Source organism: Zea mays, chromosome 1, assembly GCF_902167145.1.
Source record: "Zea mays cultivar B73 chromosome 1, Zm-B73-REFERENCE-NAM-5.0, whole genome shotgun sequence".
Taxonomy (NCBI): domain Eukaryota; kingdom Viridiplantae; phylum Streptophyta; class Magnoliopsida; order Poales; family Poaceae; genus Zea; species Zea mays.
Window position 1 is genome coordinate 11,847,705 of NC_050096.1, and position 12,547 is coordinate 11,860,251.

The 12,547-nt window shown below is 42.7% G+C and overlaps 1 protein-coding gene across 3 annotated transcripts in view; it reads left to right on the forward strand.

Annotated features, from left to right (window-relative positions):
• The first annotated feature begins 205 nt into the window (after positions 1-205).
• The window catches only part of LOC103631734 (kinesin-like protein KIN-UA), a 32,172-nt gene continuing 19,830 nt past the window's right edge, over positions 206-12,547 (forward strand). The window contains exons 1-9 of one of the 3 annotated variants that reach the window (XM_008652926.3): positions 206-550; positions 1,074-1,174; positions 1,270-1,392; positions 1,913-2,098; positions 2,864-3,085; positions 3,184-3,337; positions 3,708-3,857; positions 4,669-4,757; positions 5,732-5,944. In XM_008652926.3, the coding sequence (XP_008651148.1) occupies positions 391-550; positions 1,074-1,174; positions 1,270-1,392; positions 1,913-2,098; positions 2,864-3,085; positions 3,184-3,337; positions 3,708-3,857; positions 4,669-4,757; positions 5,732-5,944 (1,398 nt within the window). In that variant the 5' untranslated portion in view covers positions 206-390. Of the gene's footprint in view, positions 551-1,073; positions 1,175-1,269; positions 1,852-1,912; positions 2,099-2,863; positions 3,086-3,183; positions 3,338-3,707; positions 3,858-4,668; positions 4,758-5,731; positions 5,945-12,547 lie in introns of those variants that run through there. The other 2 variants (XM_008652925.2, XM_008652931.4) reach the window with 2 other exon arrangements.

The following is a 12,547-nucleotide window of genomic DNA, read 5'->3' on the forward strand; positions in this document are numbered from 1 at the left end:
CGAGGCTTTGTGAGCTAGAACAAACAACAGTGTGTGAGCAGAGAAATTTGTAATTTTTTGCCACTCTCAGTTTTAGCTTCTTGTTATTATGATATCCCATATCTATAGTTGGTAGAACTATTTGTGTTTATGATAGCATATTAGCGAAACCACAGGTAATAATGTCAAAATTGCCGGCCACCCCAGTGCCCCACCAGGCCACCACACCCGGGCCCGCCCGCCGTCGTGCGCGCCTCAACTCAAAAAACACAAACGGAGACGAAAACCACAACCCCAGCACCACCACGCCTAACGCCGCCTCAATCCCTCCCGTTTCAACGATTCTCTCCGCCTCCAGCTCGCCCCGCCGCCGAGTGAGATCCACCCGCACTCGGCCCTTCCGCGGCGGCGATGGCAACTGGCGCCGGGTGGGCACCTGGGCGGCCCGTCGAGAGGCATGGCGCGCCCCGCGGAGGCAACGCGCGGTCCAAGTCGGTCGTGCCGGGTCCGCGCCGCCCCTCCCCGTCCCCCGCGAGGTCGCGGCCAGCCGCCGACCACAGCGGCAGCGCTGGTATCTACTACTATCTATTTCCCCGTGAACTATAGGACAATGCATCCCCCACCCCTTTTTTCCATCAGCAAATCGAGGAGGCGCGTGTCGGAGTTTCGCTGTTTCATTTTGTCGGTTTCTCTCAGTGCGTAATCGATTCGACTCGAGAGTTGAAATCAACCGGGGGTGTTGCAACGGTAACGGAGATGCAGTGGGGGAGATAAGCGGGTTGCTGCATTGGCGGCTCGCTGTTGCTTCTGAGCTGAGTCATGGATCGTTGTGGTGGCACCAATATATATCTCTCAGACGATAGCCCTTCCCTACTGGCTAGCTTGTTCACGTCAACCCTGCTCACTTGTATCGAATTTACGCACTGACGGTTGTGGTTGCACAATAGCACTGGCCTAATATATACCGTAACATGTGTTTTTTATTGTAGTGCGTTGTTCTGATCATAGTAGATCTCCGCTTCATTATCATGGAACCCTTAGCTTGTTGCTCTATTAACCCAGAACTGACATAAAGATGCTCTTCACAATCACAGATTTGTGCAGAGTGAGAGTTGCTGTAAGGCTCCGGCCGAAGAATTCAGAGGATTTAGCTCATGGTGCTGACTTTGATAGCTGTGTTGAGTTGCAGCCTGAGGTTAGCTTGTCCACCCCATTTAACCTTTTCATTTTTTACCAGTAATCACTATTTTTTTCTGCAGCTGATTGTGTTGGTGGTCTTGTTTTCTGTAGTCCAAGAGGCTGAAACTGAAGAAAAATAATTGGAGCTGTGAGTCCTACAAATTTGATGAGGTCTTCAGTGAAAGTGCTTCACAGAAACGTGTGTATGAGGCAGTTGCAAAGCCTGTGGTTGAGGCAAGTCATGCATTCCAGATGCCACTAATTAATTTAGTTGTTGCAAAATAGAACAAATTGAAAGATGTAGATTTGCTAGTGCTGTAACCTGGAGTAACAAATGTTTACAATATTTTGCTCATGGTTGAATCACGATAATAATTAATTATTATTTTTTTCAGAACAAAACCTGTCAACTTTGCTTATTAGTTTCCTTTTGTAGGCACTGCATTTCTAGTATAGTGACTAGAAAGTTCATTCATAGTGTATTGTGTAATAATATTTTACAAGTCAATCATCACTTCTGCATTTCCATGATTTCCTTTTCTAGTTCTCTTGCTTGACAAACTACTTCAACTAATATTTCTTTTTTGCATCCCCTTTTATTTCTCTACTGAGATTTTGGGGTTGCCTTGTAAGGGTCCACTCTTTCTCTAAAGATACACATCTCACCTGCGTGTTTGAGGGAAAAAGGAGGAGGTAGTCATTGAGTTACATTTCTTTTTGTAAGAATAAAATAACTGCTGATTTACTTTTGCAGAGTGTATTAGAAGGCTATAATGGGACAGTAATGGCCTATGGTCAAACAGGTACTGGCAAAACATACACAGTTGGTCGACTTGGGAAAGATGACCCTTCTGAACGTGGTATAATGGTCAGAGCATTGGAGCATATCCTCTCTAGCCTGTCTTTTGAGACAGACTGTGTCGCCATATCATATCTACAGGTTCTTTTCCCAATAACTGATATAATTTGTTATTTAACTTTTTTCACTTTTTAAATTAGCGCCCGTGAATATTTTTGTAGAATTGCTTTAACTTTCTTATTTGATGTTATTATTTGTTGATACTTTGTTATTGCAAAAACAACCATATTTATATGTTGCTGATCATGTAATTTAGCTTCGAAGAATTGCTTACTTATCATTGTTTATAGATGTTTTGTTATCACAATATTAACATTTACTTATATGCTAATGGTCATGTGACTTGTTTCAATCATACAACTACATATTCTGTTAACCTAATTGAACTGGTTCTGGAAGAAGATAGCACACATCATATGACTTGCTTGAATGTTTTTTGCACGGTAAATTGTTATGTTAAATAGGTTATGAATTGCGGGAGGGTCTGAATATTTTCATCTAATTCGGCACTTAACTGCCAATCCATGAAGGCATAGAGCAAGACACTTGTGCAGATGTAAATTTCTATAAATGTGTTTTGTCCATGTTATATTGTAGTTCTTCATGCTAAATAAATCCACCAGACGAATCTATGGTCTTATGGATGGGATAAAGTGTCAAAGTTTACTATGTAGACTTCTGACTGTGTACTATTAAAATGGACAAAAGATGGCATAATATATTTAAGATGTTCATTGGCAATTTTTCTATCCATCCTTCCTAAGTTTCATCTTTATAACTAGACAAATGGTGGCTTATCATTTGAGTTTGGTTTATCATGCTAACTTGTATCTACTTGCTGTATAGCTGTACTTAGAATCTGTACATGATTTACTGGCTCCAGAGAAGACTAATATTCCAATAGTAGAAGATGCAAAAACTGGTGAAGTTTCCTTGCCAGGTGCTGCGATAGTTGAAGTTAAAGATCTTGAACATGTTTTTCAACTTTTGCAAATTGGTGAGGCAAATCGTCATGCTGCTAATACTAAGATGAACACGGAGTCATCTCGTAGTCATGCAATTTTAATTGTATGTTCCTGCATTGCAATAATTAGTTCTGTTATCACTTCTATTTTAGGTTCCGTAAGTAATGATATGGATATGCACTATTGATGCCTTCTTTTCAGATCCATTTGCAAAGAAACACAAGAACAAAAGAAGAAAATGGTAGCTCTTTATATGATGTTAGACATGACACTTTTCCTGATGATCTGCCACTTGTTCTCAAAAGTAAACTCTTGATTGTCGACCTTGCTGGATCAGAACGAATTGATAAATCAGGTAAAACTTCTCTCCATTTTTTATTTTTCTACTTCCTCCAGTCTGCTTTCTAAGGTGTTTGAGAGTTTTGGAAAAGTCCAGTTAGTAAGACGCATGGGGTGTCCGTGGGATTATTCAACGGAGAGAATTAATTCTTCACGGGATCCTAAGCATTGCATGACATCATGCAGACTATCCGCTGGTGTTGCGGGCGGCAAGTCGTGCAGTAACTCACGAGCGCGACTATCAACCGAGTTTCTTCACTTTCTTGGTACCTATGTTTCTAACTTTGGCCCCTTAGAAAGTGGACTGGAGGGAGTAATTGCAAATCAAGTTGGTTACTAAATATTGTCACAATGTGTTCATTGCTCTGTATTACCTTTTTTCTCAGGAAGTGAGGGTCACATGATCGAAGAAGCCAAGTTCATCAATCTCTCGTTAACTTCCTTAGGAAAATGCATTAATGCGCTAGCAGAAAATAGTTCTCATGTACCCACAAGAGATTCAAAGCTTACAAGGATACTTCGTGATTCATTTGGAGGTGCTTATGATTTGCTTATGTTGTTTGTTAATTACTAGCTTCTGTTTGCTGAGTTCTCCCTGAGTACTAGGCTATCAGCATGGCATCTTCTAAAAATATTTCTTACATGGCTCCAGTTCTTAGCATAAGGCAGCAGCAAGTACTGTGCAACTCCTAGCTGAACAAGACAAAAGGATGATATATATGTTATACTTTCCAAGTTGAATTTGGATTGTGTCATGTTTTTAGGTTGCTGGTTATCATCTTTTTGATGTCCTGATGTCGTGTCGTGACTGAAGTTCCCATTTAATTATTCCCTCCGTCCTATAATATAAGACATAACCACTTTTTTTTTCTTGTCCCACAATATAAGGTGTGCTCTCTCTATGCACACGTATATCGATGTAGTGGTATAGAGAGAATTAAATGCATTTTTTGGTCTTTGAACCATAGGTGGTTACACCTTATATACTGGGACAGAGGAAGTATTAAAGAACAAATAGCGTTGGAAAGAACTATTTACAGTAATGATTGGCAGGCTGAGTTACAGTTTCGCTGGGTAAAGTATTTGGATAAGTTAGTCATGTTAGGTGTAAAGTTTTCATATGCAATCTTAAAACTTTGGAACATGCACATTAAGCCACAGGAAGCTAATTTGGGGAAAAACGAGGGGGGGATAGCACTGTACTGAAACCATATTGTATTATTCATGTGTTTGATTAATTCAATTTGGATATCAATTAATAGTGGATTAACTCAATTTATAATGACATAATAGTTACTATTTTGCTATATCATCTGGTGGACATTTGTTCAAGTCTTCAATTGGCAGGGACTGCTAGGACTTCTCTTGTTGTGACAATAGGTCCATCTGCTAGGCATTACTCAGAAACTTCAAGCACAATCATGTTTGGGCAGAGGGTAAGTTCAATTCACCATTCCATTGGTCCAATGTTGCATTATCTTTCTTTTCAATATTATTGTGTTTTTTGTAATACTGGAAGTTTGGTCGTTTCTCTTTTCATATGTGTAGGAACACCTTACTCTTAAACAGTTAGTATTTATCTTCTGCGTGTCTTTCATGACTAAGGTGTTCTACAAAACCCAGGCACTAGATTGTTGAACCTGGTAGTTGAGACAACTTTCACTAGTTGTATGATGGTTAAGCATTACCAAATTGCAATCAATTATAGACATGTATTTCTCGGTGCACCTGCCTTTATTCAACTTAATGCACTTTCACCTACTAGCGAGCTGGTTATGTCATCTCAATTGCTTCGGTGGTAGAAAACTAGAATTATGATTGTGAAATTAAGCAAAGTAACAAACCCAACTTTGCAGTTCTCCACATGGGTTACTGGGTTCTGGCACCCCCTGTAGATGAGAATAGCAACACATGACTGCAAAACTGCTTCCGATGGCAAATACTGTTAGTCAGTTACCTAGCTGCCTTTTGAAGCAGTGAGCTAGTGACTGCCTGAGGCTGCGACATCCTGAATCAACGAGTGCCTACAAGCTGAACCGTTGAACCTCCCTCCCTACTCTGTCAGCCAACTCAAAGAAATGCGTGAAGACCCCCCTTCCCCTACCCATACACACTCACCCTTGGCATTCATCCATGCTAGTAAACGCCATCAGCCATGGAACACAAGTGGTGGGATCTGGTCTAGGGGATGCTAGAAACCATGGACACAAAATTTGTGTCCTTTACACGACGTATAGTAATAGACTTATGAGATTATGATATAATCCATTTCTTGTTTTTGGTACCGTAGTGCTACCAAAGACATTGGATCATTGAAGATTGTAACCACATTTTTCTTTGGAAAAGGAATGCTTTCTTTGAGTCTCTTAAAACTTATTTCTTGGGTTTTTATTTAGTTTGTGATTTGCAGGCAATGAAAGTAGTGAACACAATAAAGCTGAAGGAAGAGGTTGATTATGAAATTCTTTACAAGAAGATGGAGCGTGAGGTTGACCAACTCACATCCGAGATGGAGAGACAACAGAAGGTTATAAGAAGTGAGAAAATGCAGATGGATAAAAGGTTGAAAGAATCTGAGAGGTCCTTCCATGATTTAAGAATGACATTTAACATGCAAATTGAGGTATCTTTTAAGAAATGCCTTTTCCCCTCCCCTTTCTCTCTCTTTCTCTTTTTGGTGAGTTCTTGTTGGGTTTTAACTCTAGCCTACCCCAACTTGCTTGGGACTAAAAGGCTATGTTGATGTTGATGTAAAGAAATGTGTTAGAGATTGTATAGGATTGTATTTAGGCATATCTTCTAGATATGTAATTGCCTTGTACTCCAAGCCATATTGGCCCTATATATATGAAGGTCGATGATCAGATTACACATTAGCTTTTGGTCACCATTGACAGCCTCTTCACCGCCAACAAAGCTCCATGGGCGATCTTCCTGAGTCATGAGTTTCACTCGATGCCCACGGGCGATCTATCCATCAACGAGTGTTGCAAGCAGCTTAAGACCCTCATCAACGCCCTTTGTGATATCGACGTTGTCATCATCGATTCCCATCTCTCCTGAACCTCCTCTATCGCCTCAACGCCTTCTACATCAACACCGCCCGACGACATTGCCAACGCCAAACCCTTGACGTCCTTCGTCGAAGTATGCAACATGCTGATCCTCAGGTCCTCAAAGAACCGCGCCTCACCAACAACGTCAAGGATGCCTAGGCTATCGACCACCTTGCTAGCGGTGCTGGCGGCGGTGGGGGATGTTTTGGCTGCTGCAAGGGCCTTGCTGCCTTGATAGCAGCTAGCGGCGCGGGCACGGTTCCTGCAGGAGGCGGCAGCTGCCGCAACTGGCACAAGGGCCATGGGAACCACCAACAAGCAAGGTCGTGTCCTTCTGGCCAGTGGGTCGTGCTCTCTACTGGTCTTGCTTGGCGCCCACCTTATGTAGCTATGCTCAGGCCTTATCCCCATGTCAACACCGTCTTCGCTGGGTCTCAAGCCCTCTGACCATCTAGCCATGGTCGGAGCAAGCTAGGACTGGTCTTAGCCTGCCCCTGGGTGGCAGGAATAGGTCCCCTTCCCTAGCTAGGACCCATCTGCTATGGTGGTTGTTCTGCAACAGCTGCAACTCCAGGGATCCAACCCATGGGTCCTTGACACCGGTGCCCAGTGTTATTAAAAGTCACTTAAGCGCCTTTTAAGCGTTGTTGAGAGCTTAAAGCGTTGCACCATTTCACGAAAAAAATGTAAAACACTCGTTTTAAGAACTAAAGCGTCCGTTTTAGGCGTTTAAGCGCTATCGGCCGTAAAAAGGCCAATTTTAATGCTTTATGGAATTTCAGCCTAACCTAGCCCATGTTTGGAAAAACACTTACCCTAAAACTGTCTAGGCGTCCTCCACCTCACGCGTGATCTCACCCTCGTGCCAGTGCCAGTGCCCGCTTCCCCTGCTCTCAGGAAGATAGGAAGATGGTTGCCTCCTATAAACCCCTGTAGTGCTCTTACCCTCGTCCAGCAGCAATATTCCCCACCGATTCCCACCAGCCTAGATATGAGCCAACATCAGGTTGAGGAGCCAAAGAATGCAGACCGAAATTCCGTAACAACAGGTACCAGAATTCCCTGGAGAAGGAACAGGTAACAAGGAGATGATCAATAGTTTCATCTTCTTGATCACAAAAGGGGCACTTCTCAGGATGACTCAGCCCTCTTTTAGTAAGTCTATCCACTGTCCAGAGACGATTTTGTGCAACCAGCCAGATGAAGAAACGACATTTTGGCAAGGCCCAAGTTTTCCAAATTTCCTTGTAATGAGGGAAAATTACAGACCCCAAAAAGAAGCCCTCGTAAGCAATCTTTGCTGAATAGATGCCATTAGGAGCAATACTGAAAACATGTTTATCCTCAACCTCAGGCTGCAGCTGCCAAACTGAAGTCATGTCCCACAACTGAAGATAATCTGTTAAGACTCCCACTGTCAGAGGACCTTTAATGTCAGTGATCCATTTTCTGTCTGTAATTGCCTCATAAACTGTCCTGCTATTGATAATCCTGTTGGGTATAATATTATGCCCATGTTTGTTTCAGCTTTTTGTGGCTTCTGGCCACCAAAAGCTGTTGCGGACTGCCAAACGCGTCAGCTTTTCAGCCAGCTTCTATAAAATTCGTTTAGGTAAAAACCATTTAAAATCAACATAAACATATAATCGGTTGAGTTGTTGCAATAGTAGGAATCTGTCACTTTCTAGATCCTGAGTCCTATAAACATCTTTATCTTCCTCCGCACGTAATCCTAATAATACTCAGATTCTCCTCACAGCCAGATTCTCCTCACAGCCAGATTCTCAGAAAAGCTGGTCAGAAAAAAGCTGAACCAAACAGGCCCTATATAAACTTGGAGTAAGATCTTTAATTCGCTTACCATATAACCACTTATCCTTCCAAAACTTTGTATTTGTGCCATCCCCCACCTCAGTAATGACCACATCCATGAAGAAAGCTCTAGCTTCTCCAGGTACTTTTATGTGGAGATCAGACCAAGGGCGAGTAGGATCTGTCTTCTGCAGCCAGAGCCAACGCATTCGAAGGGCCCAACATAATTCTGGAAAACTAGATATGCCAAGACCTCCAAGCTGCAGTGGTCGGCAAACACGACCCCAGGCGACAAGGCAATGACCTCTCGCCTCCTTTTGGCCCCTCCAAAGAAAGCCCCTGCATATTTTATCAATTGCATCCAGACCCCATTTTGGAATCTCAACTGCCAATTGACATACACTTTGTCCATGAGAAAGTCACCTTGGGTCAAGTTTGGGTGCTCCACGTGCCGTCCTCACATCAGTTTGCCGCCATCATGACCAAGGGCTTGCTTGTTCAGTTATTTTACTGATTTTCGGTGCAGTCTTTCCGTTCGTGCTTCTCCCGCCGCGATTGCGGGCGAGTGTTAGAGATTGTATCTAGGCATATCTTTTTAGATCTATAATTGCCTTGTACTGCAAGCCATATTGGCCCTATATATATGAAGCTTAGCCCCCTCCCCACCTTAGGGTTGTTACTAACCTTGGATTGATAATTGATAATTAGTCCCTAAGGACTGTAGGTAATATATATAGCCAGTAGGCCTGGGCCTAATGGGCCTTAACACCCCTCCTCAAACTCAAGGTGGAAATGGAGGATCTGAGGCTTTGAGTTTGATCAAGTGAAACTGATGTTGTGCTCTTGTTTGTGCTTTGGTGAAGAAATCTCCCAATTGATATTCTGAGGGCACATATTGAAGATCAATAGTCTTCTGCTGACAATGAGATCGAGTAAAGGATGCATCAACACCTATATGTTTAGTAAGTTCATGCTTCACTGGATCATGAGCAATTTGTATAGCGCTCAAGTTATCACATAACAGAGGTGTAGAAGTATCACAAGAGACACCAAGATCAGCCAAGAGCCAGCGCAACCAAATAATTACAACAGTGGTAGTGGCAAGTGCCCGAAGTTCGGCTTCAGCACTGGAACGAGATATGGCCGCTTGCTTCTTGGATTTCCATGCAATGGGAGATAATCCAAGGAGAATACAGTAACCTGTAGTAGAACAACGGTCAACAGGATCACTTGCCCAAGTGGCATCTGAATACGCATGAAGCTGAAGTGGGCTATCGGAAGCATAGAGTAAACATCTGGATCTTGTCCCACGTAAATATCGAAGCACACGAAGCAAATGCCCATAATGAACTGAAGTAGGGGTTGATACAAATTGGCTCAACATATGAACAGCATGAGCAATATCAGGTCTGGTGATGGTGAGATAAACAAGACTACCCACAATATGACGATACCGAGTTGGATCTGCTAGTGGTGTCCCATCCTTTGGACGAAGTTTTAAATGAATATCCATCGGTGTTGCAACTGTGCGTGTATCAGTAAGTCCAGAGCGATCAAGAAGATCTTGTATATATTTGGACTGAGACAGATACAAGCCTTTTTGAGTCTGCTGAACTTCAATGCCCAAGAAATAGCTAAGCGGTCCCAAATCAGACATCTGAAATTCTTTACTAAGATGTTGCTTGACATGAGAAATATGTTCTGAGTTGTCACCTGTAATCAACATATCATCCACATATAATAGTAGTAAAGTACGACCTTTTGGAGAGACATGAACAAACAATGCAGGATCATGTTCACTAGAAGAAAAACCAGCAGCTGTGATGACAGAGATGAATCGCTCAAACCAAGCACGAGGAGCTTGTTTCAGTCCATACAATGCGCGACGAAGACGACAAACATGACCTGAGGGAGTATCAACCCCTGGAGGAGGATGCATATAAACTTCTTATTGCAGATCACCATTAAGAAAAGCATTCTTGACATCCATCTGGGAGATAGTCCAAGAAGATGAGGCTGCAACTGCAATCAAGGTTCGAACAGTAGTCATATGCGCAACAAGTGCAAAAGTCTCATCATAATCAAGTCCTTGAGTCTGTTGAAAACCATGGGCCACAAGACGAGCTCTATACCTCTCAATAGAACCATCTGATTTTGTCTTAACTTTGAAGACCCATTTACATGTGATAGGAACAACATGCGAGGGTAAAGGAACAATATCCCATGTACCAGTGCGTTCAAGAGCAGCCAATTTATCAATCATAGCTAGCTGCCACTCAAGAATCCCAGAAGCTTCCTGATATGTAGTGGGTTCAACAATTGCTACACCAGCCCGTGGAAAACCATAGCGATCTGGAGGTTCAATGGTACCACGGTCACGAAGACGGTATCCCTGAGTAAAAACATCATTAGACTCATTAGTGTTAGTACAAGAATCAGGTACAAGATCAGGATCAGGACCAGCCGTAGGAATAGAGTGGGAACGACGAATGTATGTTTGGATGATAGGTGGTTTGGAAGAGTAAGAGGTGGATGACGTGGAGGTGGAAGGTGGTGTTATGGGAATGAGAACATCAGATGTGGATGTAGAAGATGATGGTTGAGATGCAGGAATGGAAGGAAGACACATGAAAGAAGTAGATTCTGTGGGATAATAGGTGGAGTGAGTAGACTGGTTGTGAAAGAAGGGGCAATTTTCATTGAAACTCACATATCTAGAAATCCGAATATGACGAGTAGATGGATCATAACAATGATAGCCTTTGTGTTCAGGACTGTATCCAAGAAATACATACTCTATAGATTGAGCAGTCAATTTAGTCCGCTCACGTGGTGGTAACAAGACATAGCATATACATCCAAACACACGAAGATGATCATATCGTGGAGAAGTCCCAAAAAGAACTTCACCTGGTGATTTACCAGAAAGTTTAGATGAAGGTTGTCTATTAATGAGATACACGGCAGTGGAAACAGCTTCACTCCAAAAGTGCGAAGGTACAAAAGAAGATATCAAAAGAGTACGAGCACTCTCAATAATATGACGGTGTTTGCGTTCAGCAACACCATTTTGGGCATGAGCACCAGGACAAGAAAGTTGAGCTAGAGTACCCTCTATGGTCAATATCTGGCGAAAATTATCAGATATGAATTCACCACCAGAATCTGAACGAAAATTTTTAATAGTAGCAGAAAACTGGGTGTGAACCATGCGAGTGAAGGACTTGTAAATAGAAGGCAATTCCGAGCGACGTTTCATGAAGTAAATCTAAGTATAACGAGAATGATCATCAATAAAAATGACATAATATTTATGACCACCTTTAGAAATAAACGGAGCAGGACCCCAAACATCAGAGTGAATTAGATCAAAAGGTTTAGCAGAATGAGAATTACTAGTAAAATATGGAAGCTGTATTTGTTTTCCAAGATGACACCCTTTACAATGAAAACTAGACTCAATATGAGTAGAGCCTAAACATCCTGACTTTATTAGAGTAGACAGACGGGATCCACATAAGTGACCCAGACGATGATGCCACTGGGCGAATGACGTCGTGGGGCCCGAAGCAGCGAGCACATGAGGTGTAGTGGTAGGGGATGAAGGAAGACGCAAAGTGTCCAAGATGTAGAGGCGAGACGAAGATTTACGGCGACGGCCAGTCCCAATCACATCCCCTGTTTTGCGATCCTGTACAAAACAAGATGAGTCATCAAATCCAACAAAACAATTGTGATCGGTAATTTGACCAACTGATAGTAGATCCATGGATAACTGAGGTACAAAAAATATATTTGGGACAGTAAAAGTTGGATCAGAAAGAGAACCCTTGTGGGTGACATGACATAATGTACCATCAGCAGTCTGAACAGAAGTACCCTCGGTGACAGGTGTAGTAGACGCCAGCCGTGACTGATCAGATGTCACATGAAAGGAAGCTCCAGAATCAAGAACCCAAGATGATGACAAAGCACCAGCAGATGAAGTAGCAACAACCGCAACTGAGCCTCGAGGAGATGGTCCTGTACCACGACCACGATTAGCACGACAGACACGAAAATCAGCCAGCTTCTCTGGAAACTTAGCAAAGCAGTTCTCAGACCGATGAGTGGTCTTTTTGCAGTGTTCACAAGGCTGAAAGTAGGTGTTCCTAGACCTCTGAGCAGCAGCCAACACACTGTGAGAACTCACACCAGTAATAGAGGACATAGACTTCAGACGAGTCTCTTCAGCAAGCAATTCGGACAATGCCTGAGCCATGGTGAGAGTATCCGAACTGTGAAGCAGCCTTGCACGAAGGAAATCAAATTCAGGTCGAACTCCCATAACAAATCTGTAGGTAAAGAACTTCTCAATA